The sequence below is a fragment of the Primulina tabacum genome, chromosome 16, assembly GCF_025594145.1.
Source record: "Primulina tabacum isolate GXHZ01 chromosome 16, ASM2559414v2, whole genome shotgun sequence".
Lineage (NCBI taxonomy): Eukaryota > Viridiplantae > Streptophyta > Magnoliopsida > Lamiales > Gesneriaceae > Primulina > Primulina tabacum.
In genome coordinates, this window is record NC_134565.1 from 35,945,635 (window position 1) to 35,960,868 (window position 15,234).

Genomic DNA, 15,234 nt, shown 5'->3' on the forward strand with positions numbered 1-15,234 from the left:
CAACCCTACCGATATTCACAATAAAAAGTAATATTTTTTCATGGATGACTCAAATAAGAGATCCGTCTCACAAAATACGACTCGTGATCCGTCTCACACAAATTTTTGTCTTATGCAAATCAAATAAATTGATTTTTTCAATGTAATTTAATTTGTATTGAATTCGTTCTGTAATAGATTTTATAAATCAAGCTTCTAAGTTTTTTTATTTTATTTTTTACAATTTGGTTATAAAGATATTATCTTAAATTTTTAGGTCGACTCGGTTCAATTGGTTTTTTTATGAAAGATTTTGCCGGTTCATATATACTTAAAAAAAACGAGACTTTATAAATCACTAATTTAACTCAAATAAATTAAATAGTACATAATATAATTGTTATTTTGAATACGTAAGCTCGTTATTGAAAACGAAAAATCTGAAACGATATGGCTCATGTCACGTCGATGACCAACCAATTCTTCGTAATTGTCCATGCACAATGTGTGCTTCAACGATTTCTCTCTTTTCATTATTTGACGTCCGATAAAAATTAATTCTATTTCGGCCACCACAAATCTTCCTTCTGCCCCCACACCAGACGTAATAATTCAAATTGTGCAATTATTTCGCATAATCAAGAATACAAAAACCAATGAATTGCGATACGTTTGTTTATGCTTTCCATACAAAGGTTTAGAAAATTGGTCATAAGATATGATAATTAATTTAAAATTTTGATAAATTACATTAAATATTATTTAAAATTCTTGGTTTGACTTAATATCCTCCTGCCTGACAATGTAAACTAAATGGTACATGATATTTAAAACTCTCTTACCCGAAAAATAATCATCTACAACATTTTTATGTAATATTGTCCCGTTCGCGATGATTTTTTTAGGTCATTAATTTTTAAGGGCCCTCATATTTCGGACTAACGTGTATTACATTACAATAATAGTAGTAAGACAAACAAGAAACACGTGACTTTAACAGCCATACCAGGAGTGACTAAAATCAAGTGGCCATAATTCCATTTCCGAAAGGACTTGGAAAGAATTTAGGTCAACATTTGTTTGATGGTGCGTGTGGTTCTTTTCTTGCGAAAAACAAAACCTAAGTTGGTACGAATTATAATTAACAAGTGATTGTTGAATAAAAAACTATTCCTTCTTTCCATGTTTCAGAAGTACAAATAAATGATTCCAAATTATTTTATACTATAGTTATTTTTATTTCACTCACTTGCAAAATTACTCATGTCATATCATACATTATATCATATCGTACATTGATACAAGATGTTATATTTTTAAATTTTAAATCAATCATATATTTTTTTTAACATAAAAACTCTTATACGATCGTCTTACAGGTCAATTTTGTGAGACAAATCTCATACCTTGTATGAAACATGAAAAAATATAAATATATTAAAATAATAAAAAATAATATTTTTCATTTCAAATACATCTATGAGACTATATGATATTTAAAAAAAAATTAAATAATAAACCAACTTTATTCCCGATTAAAAACTTTTTAAAAAAAGGTTTTTTTTTTTGAAAACTAAAAAATATAAATTAAACACACACTTTTTCTCCCGAGTTTAGAAAATGAAAAATCAAACTTGTCAAAGGTGTACCATAGCCTGGACTTGAAGCTCGATTTTAAGACATGAGAGGCAAAAGGGGTCGGGGAAAAATCAACAATTCCAACACATTTATTTTTGGCCCAGCAAAGTTGGAGCGTGCTCAGCCTATATCACAGGAGAAATTTTCTATGCCACACGTAGATAATATCCACCAGGTCATCCTGGGCCATAGTGTTGGATAGGCCCGTGCATGATTTTGGCCCGACTTTGGCGGAGAAAACCAAGCCCAAATCAGACCGAAACACAGTTCCGAGAAATTCAAGGCAGTGCACCAACCAACTTATAGCACAAACATTACATATGAAAATAGAAAATGTTTCATCTGGCGGGTCGACTGTCCCTATCTAAACCAGGCCAGGTAAGATCAGTATTCACTAAAAAAAGAGCAAAACTTTAGTTTGAATCAACTTCAATCTACTATCTCGGAGAGCCAACAAAGTATATGCAAACGACTAATGCCACGACAAAATCGATCATCATAAGAAGCTACAAGAGCCATCTTGAAAATAAAGTTGAAATGCTAAAAAGTATATCCGATAAAAAGCACAAACAATAGTCACCAAAATTGCAAATTCATAATACATTGAGCCTAAAGCCGATAAATTAGATTCAAAAAGTAGTTTAACAAAGCCAAATAACCAAGCAGACTTATCTTTAATCTTCTTCATCCCCCTCTTGTTCGGCGATGTTGAAGTAGCGCAATTCGTAAACATTTATGTCTTTGTTGGAAGCTATCACCCGAAGCCAATCTCGAACACTGTACTTCTTCAAGTACTTCTTTGTCAAATACTTGAGATACCTGCGAGCAAGTAGCAACAACCTAATATGAAACAAGATCCAAACATGACTCAAAGGACAAATCAGAACAGCAAAATCCCACATCACAAAACCATAATTCATAGCAAAATAAACATCAACAGTGTGTGTCAAATGCAGAATAATTTAGGCATTCAGCTTAAAATTTCTGCTCGATTACTGTTGCAAATGCTTCCGGCTGGTGTTTCAAAGGAACCGTCCTTCACCTTCTCAAGCTAGTTAAACGGAGTTATCACAAGCATGTAAATTTACACTGCTCCAGATTAACAACGATCTTCTAGTTCAGACGCAATCCACAAACAAACAACTAAATCTTGGTTTGTGCCAAACTCATTCCATATCCTAAAAGGTATACACTAAGAAAATCATAACTGCAAATGAAATCACCTTTTAGAGAAGGAACTGTCGGCTGTGATGGTGATCTTGCTCTTCTCACGGGTAACCGTAACAGAATCACCTAGAGCGCCGGTTTTTCCCCCGACCTTGATCCTCTCCTGGAGAAACTTCTCGAGCGTAGCAATATCCATAATCTTATCATCCACAGGCTTCGTGCAGTCGATCACATAGCTCGTTACCTTCTTCTTCCCGCCTTTCGCTCCCGCAGCAGCTGCGCCTCTGCTCATCTTCACGTTATGTTCCCTGCAAGTTTTACAGCAAACACGATTAGAATCTGCTAAGAAGAGATGAAATGACACAGCAAATGGTATCGGCAGATGCGTAATACCGGATTCGACGGCGGCCGACGATGCGCAGCGCAGGTAAGAGCTGTACCGAATGAAAACTAGGGCTTCAAATTAGTCTATGGTGGAACCAGCAATCCTAATCCCGTTTCAAGAGAGAAGTAGACCCAATTTCATGGGCCCAATTGGCTGTCATTTATAGAGGCCCATCCTTAATTTGGAAAATTACATAAAAACCATTGTAAAAGGTTTTCATATCCTAAAAACCCAACTAAGTTTATATAATGTCTTTTATTAAACCAAACGACAAATTTAGGCCCGATTGATAGTTTTTGGTTAAATTTTTACTTTTTCTTATTATTATTTTAGGCTTACTCAAGAGCCCAATTTTAGAACATTTGTATGCATTGTTTGGATTGATATATATGATTATATGAAAAATGAATTTCAAATGTAGACTTGAGTATTGAGTTCAACACTGGTCCACTTTCTATTTTGACCAGAGTTAAAAAAAAACATCAATGTAACAACAGCCATAAATGTTGTATGTTTGTATCGTGTTAACGAGAATAACTAATATGTAAATAAATAAGATATAGGTTTAAAATTTCATCAATTATTTCATTGTTATAAATAAAACAATAATCGAAATTCGATGATTTCAAATCCATCCATCAACTCAAAGATATTATGGATTTGTGATTATTATATTTCTGTGCTGATCTAAATGTATTGACCGTCTATGATTGTTTCTCTTTCAAAAAGAGACTTCAAACTTGTTATTGCTGCTCTTTATCTCTTTTGTCTTGCCTTCATCTTGCAGAAATCAACATTTGATCCTTCCGTTGTTGAATATCATGTCCTAGGGGATTGGTGTTGGTTTGGGTCGAGCGCTTGAGCTTTTCTTGGCGACTTCTAGGTGCTAATCAACTGCAGGAATAACAAAGAGCTTCTTGGTCATGTGAGAGCTTTTGATCGCCACTGCGATATAGTTCTAGAAACTTTAAGGAGATGTGGACTAAGGTTAGTTTCACTCTAGAAGAGCCATAATTCATTTGAAATGTCGCAAAATATTCTGAATTGTTCATTAATATAATGCATTTTGATTTCTAATGGTAGTATTGCTGTTACATATGTCGGGTTTATCGTTGTCCATATGCAGGTGCCAAAGGTTGGTAAGGGCAAGAAAAAAGCTCTTTCAGTTGACAAGGATCATTTCATCAGTAATATGATAAGTATTATGGTAAGGAACAATTTTATTTAAATAGGTTTATATGTGAATAATTATGCATTGTTGGTTGTGTATTAAGTCAAGCACAAAATAAATGATCAATTAAGATTTCGGGTTATTGGGCTTTAATATATCCAATAAGTTGTGAGTCCTTTAATGTATAGAAACATAACTGTAATTTCAGTTTTATGATGGACTGAAACTAGAAATATCAGAAAATAATGATAGACATTAAATATATATGGGTCATGATCCCCAAATCACGCAGGAACATCAACACGTTCTAAAAAATTCAGAATTATGGCGTAAGTTTTCAGTAGAATTCTTAATGATTTAGCACGATGGATTATGCAGTTTATAGATTTTCTCCGGACACTAGGATCGTTCTATTCGTTCACAAACCTATCTCTTTAACCAAATATTTTTATTTATTTTTTTGGTAGCCGTTTCTTTTTCCAAACTCGTCATGATATTTTTCATTTTAACAGAGCTAAATGTTGAGATTCATGGATGCAGATTTATCTGTTAATGTTCACTCCTACGGTTGTTTGGTTTAGAGTTACTCATTAATCATTCCTAAACCTTTTCCATTGATGCAGGCTTCTTATCACCAGAATTCGACATGAATCTCATCAAGCGACTACCAAATGATTTGCTTATACAGCTCACTGAATATAATTCATGCTTAATGAATATAATTCACATATTTTTTAGGAGAAATTCTAATTCACGTTTCACCAACTTTTTTTTTTTTTTGAGTACGTACGACATGGCTCTCTATCCACGAGTATTTTGTGAATTTGTCGTGCTTCTTTCGGATCACGAATAATCAAAACTATCCCAAAGTTTTAACAGTAACTCTATCTTTTACCCTGTAAGGAGATGAAAACGCTATAGGTAAATTTTGACATAAGATTAATTAGGAAGCTGATTCTTCTTTCTGTTCGCCAGAGATTCTTCCTCCACTTCCTTTGTTGTCTCTAAAGATTTTTTCTCCATTTTCTTCGTGGTCCCCAAATATACGCTGCCTGAAGTCTGAGACCATCATAGGTAACCCCTCGCGCAACGGCACTTTAGGCTCCCATCCAAGCTGCTCTTTTGCCTTGGTAATGTCGGGTTTCCTCTTGTGAGGATCGTCTTCTGTGTTGGACCTGAATTCTATCTTTGCACTTGAATCAATGGTATCTTGAACCACCTGCGCCCAACAGATATATTCCACAATATATGTGTTAATATAAGATATAGGAGATTCCTTGAATCTAGCATAGTTCTGTTATTGTTGTGTTGAAATGTCCAAAGGGTTCGGTCAAACTCGAAATGTTGGCTCGAAGTTTTACTAGATAGTAGCGAGGCAAGCAAATTACTCGTACCTTGGCAAGTTCAAGCATGGTGAATTCACCAGGGTTCCCAAGATTGAAGGGTCCAACATGCTCACCTTCCATCAATCTTATTAGCCCTTCCACCTTACAATTTAATGGTTTATATATTAATAAAATAATTGTTGCCATTATTAAAAAGAAAAAGAACACTTAATGAAAGATTCTTATAACAATAAAATGTGCGTAAACAATCGTTTTCCAATCAGGTGGAGGCCACACAAATTTTAGATTTTTTATGATCTTTTAGATAATGGGTTCTCCACCGCAAAGGGATTAAGAATTGTGATAAATAAAAATAATGAAAAAAATGTGTATTGCGTGATTGAGTAGTCAAAAGAATAGAATAAATGGTTCACAAAATAAATGACTAATCTCTAAAGTAAATAAACAAATAAATAAAGGACTATTCAAAGCAATGAACGATCACATTTCGAGATAGAAAGATGGCAAAGTCACATCTTGCATTTAGACTGCAGACTTGAAAACAAAACAAGATGCTATCAACCCATTAATTAAATTAAAAATTTTCCCATTTCCACATTTCAAATTCGATTTCAAGTAGCTGCCAGCTTTTAAGAACGTAAACTAATGTTCATGAAACAATAAACAAACAAGGACAATTTGCATCCACGCCCCCTTATGGAAAGTCAAAAGAGTAAAAAAATATGTGATTGTGTCTTTAAAATTCTATATTTTTTCATCACAAGCTTAATTAGATCAAATGAATTTTGAAAAAAAGCTTTCTCTACAAATTGTGTTTTGTCAAATAACTTTTTACAAGTGCTATATATCATTAAATAAATATGAAAATGATTAAATAAAGCCATGTATTATTATAATAACTGACAAGAAATTTTCTTTTTTTAAGAAAAAATATTTGCTCACCAAATCGGAGACATACTGAAAACTTCTGGTTTGCTTCCCATCACCATAAACAGTTAAATGTTCCTTCCTCAAAGCCTGCGAGAATATAATCATATTTTACAACTTCCATTAAATTATAGGAAAAAATATATTGTTTGGGAAAAATAAATTTACCTGAGCAACAAAGTTGCTTACAACTCGACCATCATCAATGCACATTCGAGGTCCATATGTATTGAAAATCCTAGCAATCCTCACCTGTCACCCGCATTTTCTTTTACTCTCATTCGGCCGTATTAACGTATAATTTCAACAGTTGACGACTCAAACTTCATCCACCAACTTTAACCTCTAAATGTTTGTCATAAAATTTCTTTTTTTCCCCATAAAAGATAGATAGTATAACAAAATCATCACCATTCAAATAATTACCAACAATTAAAGAAAAAAAACATGTCATCTCACACAATTGTGAGACTGACAGATTCCCAATCCAATCCGACCCATGAAAAGATACTATTTTATGTCACTTTCCATTGTAAACATGGACCGGATTGTAGATACGTGAGACAGACTCATAAGAAGCCAAGAAAAAAAATTTATGTAAACTTCAAAAATGTAAAATGCTTTGTATACTCAGCATTTTATATATGTGTCAAATAATATAATTCGCTAATTAACCAGACCGATATGGGTCGGGTCCTACAAAACATGTTACCTCGTCCTCGGATAAAAAAATTAATACCACTTTACCCGATCCAATATCCATTTTTGTACCAAAACCCGTTGCCTCCGTCCCTATAATTATACCGAAAAAATAAGAATACCTCAACTCCAGCACCCCTGTGGTAGTCCATGGTCAACGTTTCCGCAGTTCTCTTTCCTTCATCGTAGCAGCTTCGGACACCTGTCCCAAAACCAAACCAGTCTTGTAAGGTCCCACCCCACTCGCTGTATCATGATTTACGCACCACTCCAAGAATACAAAACAAATTAAATAGCAATTGACAGAACGCGAAGATTTGGATGTTGCGAAAGTTGTTCGAGTATTTAGATCTTGAAACTCTAAGCGTGTCACAAGATTCCCATTAAAACGAATTTAATGACATAATAAATTGAAACCGACCAATTGGATTGACGTTGCCCCAGTAGGTTTCGACTTGCGGGTGTTGCAGCGGATCACCGTACACTTCACTGGTGCTCGTCAGCAGAAACCGAGCACCCACTCGCTTAGCCAGCCCAAGCATGTTCAACGTGCCCACCACATTCGTCTTGTGCGGCACCAGAAGTTAAGGATCCCATAGACGATATTTTTTTGAGAGAAGCTAATTGATTAGTTCAAACAAAGGAATAGAAATCAGATTAAGGATATGATAGTTTTGACTGGGTTGTGCTTGTAGTGAACCGGCGACGCTGGGCATGCGAGATGATAGATCTGATCGACTTCCAACAACAGCGGCTCGACGACGTCGTGTCGGATGAGCTCGAACCTCGGGTTCCTGAAATGGTGCATCACGTTCTCCTTCCTCCCTGTGAAGAAATTATCCACCACGATCACGCTATCGCCTCTGCTCATAAGCCGGTCGACCAAATGACTCCCCACGAACCCGGCCCCACCCGTGACCACGATCCGCAGCCCCTTCCGTTTCAATCCGAGCGGGATTTTCCCGACAGAGTGGGTCCCGAATCCCGTTGAGAGGTGGCCGTTATGATATATGACTCGGTCCGGCTTCGGATGCGGCAGAGTCAACTCAGACGGAATGAACTGGCCCGGGATCGGCGCGCGGGGATCGGAGGAAGGGGCGAAGGTGAATATCAGAGCGGCAATGGCCATGCCGACGAAGACGAACAGCAAACGTTGCTCGCGCAACACGTAGCGAATTGGACTGGTTACAGTCAGCCAGGGCTTCGGCGGCTTCGGCGAGTAGGCGTCGCTCGTGGGATGTGGATCGTGGCCTCGGAAAATTAACTCAGACGCCATGGATGAAGCTCGAAAACCAGAGCGAAGCTGCAGATGAGTCGATTTTGAATGGAGGGAGAGAAGGTTGGCTTATGTATGCTTACTTCGTGAGGAAAGGGGACCTCCGGCGCGTGAGTGCAAGACGTAAACAATGCGAGTTTAAATTAGAATGTGTTTTGTTGACTGGATTACGTTAATACCCCTGGCTTATTAATAAATATCATAGACAAGCTATGGTCTAAGGTCTTGACTCTTGAGTTCAAATTTTAAAAAATGATTTCCAGACATCCCTGTTTAAGGGACTCATAAAAAACAAATATATGAAAATAAGATACAAAAATAACAGTAAGAGGCACTAATATATAACACAAAAGTTTCTAAAAAAAATATTACAGATCAATTTTGTGAGACAAATTTTTGACTCGACTCACAAAAAATATTATTTTTACGTCAAATGTATTATTTTTCAATACAGATATGAACTAAGCTGACTCGTCTAATGAAAATAGATTCTCGTGAGACTGACTTGTTAGAGACCTACTCAATATATAATATTTAGTTGAATTATTTGAAATTATAATTTAAATAGCATATTTCTTGTTGTTTTGATTTTACAGAATCAATATATTTGATTATTTTTTCTTAATTGATAAAAATATTTTTTTATAATATAATTAATCGGATATAAGTTTTAATCAAACATTTCTTGTATTTGGGCTTGTACTGATATTTAATTTAAATTCAGTTAAATTGAATATCATGCTTGGATCTAAGCATATAACGAATGGACCGTTGTATTATGGTAATGGTATCGATTAATTTTTCTTATTAATTTTCTTATGATTTATACATGTGAAGGTCATTATAGTGATCATACCAAAATAAATCTATAAATATTTTGATTTGGATATGAAAAAAGTCTCATTTAGCGTGTGTGTATATATATATATATATATTGAATATGTAGGTAAAGATTCTAAGCAACGCTTTCAATGAGATTTTTCAACTTGATGAGTTGGCGATTGTTAGACCATTAGTTATGAGTTTGATTTTTTACACCAATATTTTCTCAAGCAAACTTGTCATACCCGACTTGTCCAATATGATTTACGTGATTATTGTGTATGTGTGGAAGATTGTGGAGGCTGGGCCATTATTTTAAATCAATATTTTTTAGATATAATTGTGAGTTTGTCTTTTATATAAGTTTTGTAATATATTTGTAAGGACCGTGTATCGTATTATCGTAAATCCTATATGATTATCGATAATTCATGAATTTGATATGTGATTATACATTTGATGTATATTATGACAATGAAATTGAGAAAATGAATATTGAATATGATTTGACGTTGTAAGAGCTCGAGTGGAGAGGTCGGACGCCAACTTCGTACAAACAAAAATAATTGTACAGAACGTGTGGCGCCCGGGCGGTAGAAAATGACCGCCCGAGCGCCAGGGTATGTGACATTTATGTTCGGGCAGAACATGCCGCGCCCGAGCGGTAATTTGTGACCGCCCGAGCGCGGTGCACTTGTTAGCCGGGGGCAGAATGTCTCGCGCTCGGGCGCGAGAATTCTACCGCCCGAGCGTCGAAGCGGTGATGATAAGAATGAGTTTCTTCTTCTTTTCTTTCATTCTAACCGTAGGTTCGAGAGAGAGAAACGAGAGAACTCGATTTTCTTCCATCCAAATCGACTTCGAAACGCTGTCTAAACGCGAAACAAATTATATATTTGTAATCGTCGCGTCAAGAGCTTCTGACTGAGGTAAATTTCTTCTAATTCCAGCAGCTCGAAATATCAAAGTGCTGGAATATCATGTATTTGAAGTTGAATTTCTGATATGTAGTAGAATAACCGACAAGAAACTCATAATCGAAGTCGGAATTGAATTATGATATGATTATGATTTGATATGAATTTTTGAAGTTTCAAATGATATTGAAACTCATATTAATGATTTTGGAGTATGTTATTGATTGGAATGAGTATGTTATTGATGTGGATAAAGTGTAATATCAATATCTTCAGGCTACATCAACTGGAAACGAAGAATTGAGGTATGTTGCGACCGGGTAACATACGACATGTATCTGTATTATATGATATATGTCGGATTGATTTGATTGATTGGAGTGAGATTATGTGTCTATATGCCTTACTTGTTGATTGATGTGGCATACATGACATTGAGATTGAGATATCAATGTATAAAATAAATGTTTTGTTAACACACATCATTTTATGCATACATCGATACATGACATGCACGTTGAGCTATGATCCTTGGATACCTTGATATGATTGGATTGGATTCCGGGGTTTGTGAACACAATCGCTATGCCGGTATTATATGACCCGTAAAGCATAGACAATTGTGGACCCATATGATTGGATATGAATTTGGGATTTGATGGCGCTTTGCCGACGCTATAATACGAGTATCACATATTGGCCGGTGTGCCAGCTCGAGCATTGATTTGATAGCGATTCAATTGGTTCTGACATGTGCTCAGTGGATGGGCATATTACCTGATACCTCCACGACATACATGCATTGCATACCATATATCATTATTTAGATACTTGTGGTATATATGATTGGTTGTTCCATACGGAGCTTTGCTCACCCCCAAGGGGGGGGGGGGCTGTTGTTGTCTTTGTGTATGGACAATGGCAGGTACTCCAGGATATCAGGAGACCGGCGAGGGTACGTCTGGAGGGAGCCACAGCTTGGGCTGAGGTTGAGGTTTATATTCTGTTCCCAGTATATATGTATATGTATCTATATACCGGGCCATGTCCCGAGGATATGAGTTGTTTGTATATGATTAGTTTTGATTACGTGTGGGCGTGTTTATGACATGAGATGAAATACTATTTTTAATATTCAAATAAAATGATTTGGGCTCATTGTAAAGAAATTTTAAACTCGTTTTCCGCTGTAATTAGTTAACCCTAATCAGATTGCATTGTAATAACGATTAGGAGCTAAGGGCCCCACAATATTTGTGAGCAGATCTTTTGTGAGACGGTTTCACGAATCTTTATCTATAAGACGGGTCAACCCTACCAATATTCACAATAAAAAGTAATATTTATAGCATAAAAAATAATAATTTTTCATAGATGACTCAAATAAGAGATCTGTATCACAAAATACGATCAGTGATACCGTCTCAAACAAGTTTTTGTCTATATTTGTTATTATTTGATTGTATTTTGGTACTTTTTATACGACCAGTTGAAGATCGAAGGTCTTTGTTGATGTATTTTAATATGTTCTTTTTTTGACTTTATCATTATGTGACTGATTACTTGTTAATTTTATTTAAAACAAAAATATATTTTGTTATATAGATTTGATTGTTCTATCCTTGCATAAAGACATGTTTTTGTCATATTCTTTGTTAATATGTATATTAGGCTATCGATGATTGAATTCTGGTTACACATCTTCATGATTTCTTTGGTTATGCGTCTTCTGAATTTATTAATCCATTACTTATCATTAATTAATTAATAGAGTAGCAAGTTATATTAATTAAATTATTTAGTAGGTATGAACTAAACTTATAATTAGGCAGGATATTTGAAATTTTCCCTGATTTGACATATATATATACATATATCTGTTATACTCGGCACCAAATTTTTTTTTATTGATTAGATGTGCTTTTATGTTTATTGTCATGAGATGTTCAATAATAGTAATATTAATAAGTTTATAAATAAATGAAATCTATACACAAAATTTGAGAAAACAATAAGATACATGTTATTTATTAGGCATGATGTTATTTGAGAGAGTTCACCGATATTTTATCACAAATTTAGTTTTCATTGATTTACGAAAGTATGATGAAATATTCAATTTCATGAGACATATATTTAACTCGACTCAGTTCATGAAAAATTATTATTTTTATATCAAAAATACTACTTTTATCTGTATGTACGGATTAGATCAATCCATGTCATTGATATCGATTCAAGAGAACGTCTCACAAAATATTTATTTTTATGATAATTGAATTTCGAATATGAGATTTGGCTTCAAATTCAGGCTTTGATATTAAATTGGCACAAGCCATCGTGTCCAAGACGTGTTTAATGGCTATACAAAGCACGACATTATCATTCCTAATATTAGGCTTCAACTCTGAGAGGCAAAATCAACCAACTACCTACAGCTTTTGGTCAATGACTCGATAGAATGAAAAGTACTCTTAACTGGCAAAGTTGGTGGGCAACTTTGAGTAATTTGGAAGCTCATCTCTGTGTCAAAAAGTCAAAGCCAACCGTTGTTTAATAATAATAATTAATTTTATCATCATAATCATTATATAATATTAACCGTGTAGTTTAAAGATATGATGAAAATAATAAATATTGTTCAAGACTTTTAGAAAATTAAATTGGGTGTGATTATGTATAAAAAAAAAAAAAACTCATTCGCTGGAACCACTGTTGTTTGGAAATATCAAAAGTTCAAAACCCTGTTTTAATTAAATTTTATAAAAATAATTCTTTTTTATTAAATAAAAATATTATAAAATTTATTTTCGTTAATTTATTATTTACTCATTACCATCACATTTCATCCACTTTCATGAGTTATTTTTGTAAGACAGGTCTTCGATCCGACCCAATTCATGAAAAATATATTATTTTTCATGATGAATATGGATTTGATTGATCCGTCTCACGGATATAAAATCGTGAAACTATGTCACAAAAAAACATCACAATATATATAGTTTTTCAAACTTTTATATAAAAAATAACTACAATCCAAAAATATTTATCTACAAAAAACCGATTACACAAATATGAAACTCGTGCACAGTTGCACTATGAATCATGAGGAGCTTAGGTAACTACTCTCGAGTTAATGATATAATTTTTTCAAATTTCCAAAAATACTTCTATCAAATGACAAGAGTTAAAGAAAACATCGTATAATTTATTTTAGTAGATTTTATCTCGTCTATCGTTTTTTAGAACAATACGTCGTATCACACGAAAATTAAAAAAGCCTTGCCTTACCATTATATATACTCGTGCACACATGCATATATACATCTCAGAACCGAACTGCACAACAATAAGGTTTCTCAGCACGTCGAACGACTCCTAAAGGTTTTCCAGCGCGTCTTGAAATCATTCGAGCAGGCCGACATAGCCATCCTGTTTCTTTCTCTTGCGACAACTTCACTTCCATTTTACTTCAAATTTCCCTCGGACCCAGCAACTTTCTTGTCTTCTCTAATAGTGACGGGCGCGCCTGCACGAGCCAGTTCACCAGGGTCCTGTTTTGCTTGATTCGAAAAGGATGCGAGAGGATGGATGCAAAGATGGCGATATGGTGTTACGCTACACGCATCTTCAGTGTAGTTATCCCCATTGGCCATTTCCATCTTGGGATGCCAAACAGCATGAATGCATGAGTATCCATGCTAGTTTCTTCGATGGCAAAACGGGTTTTAAACATCTTTCGTAAAAAGAAAGAAATGAAAGCGAAAGGTTTAGAAATTATAATAGTACCAGATTGATAAAGATGGAGCCTAGCTAGGAAAGAAAAAGGGAGTAAGATTCTATCGCACTATATACTGTTAAATAATTTGTATTTTCTCGGAGAGTAAAGAAAACCGTTTCCAATAAATGGGTTACGTACTATAGCGAGAAGGTCATGAATGCAATAAATGAAGGCTAGTTAGCAAGAAAAGTAAAGAGATTTCGGGTCACAAATGGTCATGTGAATACATAGGTGAAGTGGGTGACTTCCTCGTGAATCTTGTCAAGCAATTAATATATCTCCTTACATGCACCCATTTAGATGAGTTTATTTCATGCACTGTTGCAACTAGTCTGAGAGACAAAAAGTTGGCGCCATTTGAAAGAACACTTGAAAATGTCATAAAGAAGAAGATCGAAACTTCGAAATAACAAACGAACCAGCAAACTTCTTAAGATTCTCTCAAGGCTTGGGTAGTTAGGTCCAGTATATATGATCTTCTGATCCAGGCTCATATGAATCTGAGGGTCGAATATGTTTTAGTCTAGGCCAACTTTTGATTCTTCCTTACTTTGAACTTCCACTTAATCCCTGATCTTACTATTGTTATAGTAGATGTCGTGCAAACCAACAGTTTGCTAAAGAATTTATTGACTCAAGTGTAATAAACAATCTTTAGTTTAATATAATTTAACCTTTATTGGTTTCATTTTACTTTATCTGTATACTCATGCAATGAACATAGATAAAATCCTTGATTATACTTTAATACAAATGAATCGTAATTCGATATTGAAACTTATTTGTAAACATTGTATATTCTAAATTCATTCCTAGCCGATTCAACAGCCTAAAACAAATATAAATGTTGCTTGAGATTAAGACTAGCATATGTCATGTTATGTACAATGTTTCATGGTAAGGACATAGAGATGTCCAATCGTACAGATGAATAATCATACGATAATTGTACCGAACAACCCTCCCTCGAACTTTCCAAGTGGTTATCATTCATCGAGAAGATAATTATACATTACTTTGAAATCGAGAATTCAAAGGTTATTTATCATTTCAAATACATGAACCCTAACAACTTGCATGGATGGATGGATTAAAATGAAAGAATTTGGTTAACAATATACTA

General features: G+C 34.6%; 2 protein-coding genes across 2 annotated transcripts; both read right to left on the reverse strand.

Moving 5' to 3' along the window:
* Positions 1 to 2,113: 2,113 nt before the first annotated feature.
* Positions 2,114 to 3,329, reverse strand: LOC142530048 (large ribosomal subunit protein eL22z-like). Its single transcript, XM_075635799.1, has 3 exons — positions 3,178 to 3,329; positions 2,841 to 3,092; positions 2,114 to 2,436 (listed from the first exon to the last, which is right to left on the reverse strand). Exons 2-3 carry the CDS (start codon positions 3,074 to 3,076, stop codon positions 2,292 to 2,294), a joined length of 381 nt encoding a protein of 126 aa, XP_075491914.1. The 5' UTR covers positions 3,077 to 3,092; positions 3,178 to 3,329; the 3' UTR covers positions 2,114 to 2,291.
* A 1,825-nt stretch (positions 3,330 to 5,154) lies between these two features.
* Positions 5,155 to 8,713, reverse strand: LOC142528924 (UDP-glucuronic acid decarboxylase 2-like). The gene is made up of 7 exons (XM_075634213.1): positions 7,980 to 8,713; positions 7,734 to 7,881; positions 7,435 to 7,514; positions 6,782 to 6,865; positions 6,629 to 6,703; positions 5,735 to 5,827; positions 5,155 to 5,559 (listed from the first exon to the last, which is right to left on the reverse strand). The coding sequence occupies exons 1-7, from the start codon at positions 8,586 to 8,588 to the stop codon at positions 5,284 to 5,286; spliced, it is 1,365 nt and encodes a 454-aa protein (XP_075490328.1). The 5' UTR covers positions 8,589 to 8,713; the 3' UTR covers positions 5,155 to 5,283.
* Positions 8,714 to 15,234: the final 6,521 nt, after the last annotated feature.

Bases quoted from the DNA above. Each gene is read 5' to 3' on its own strand.
- LOC142530048 (XM_075635799.1), bottom strand. From the start codon at position 3,076: ATGAGCAGAGGCGCAGCTGCTGCGGGAGCGAAAGGCGGGAAGAAGAAG. The intron at 2,437-2,840 runs GTGATTTCATTT...ACTTGCTCGCAG, and splicing joins GACAGTTCCTTCTCTAAAAG to GTATCTCAAGTATTTGACAA.
- LOC142528924 (XM_075634213.1), bottom strand. From the start codon at position 8,588: ATGGCGTCTGAGTTAATTTTCCGAGGCCACGATCCACATCCCACGAGC. The intron at 6,704-6,781 runs GTAAATTTATTT...ATATTCTCGCAG, and splicing joins TAAGCAACTTTGTTGCTCAG to GCTTTGAGGAAGGAACATTT. The intron at 5,828-6,628 runs GTGAGCAAATAT...TTAAATTGTAAG, and splicing joins TTCAGTATGTCTCCGATTTG to GTGGAAGGGCTAATAAGATT.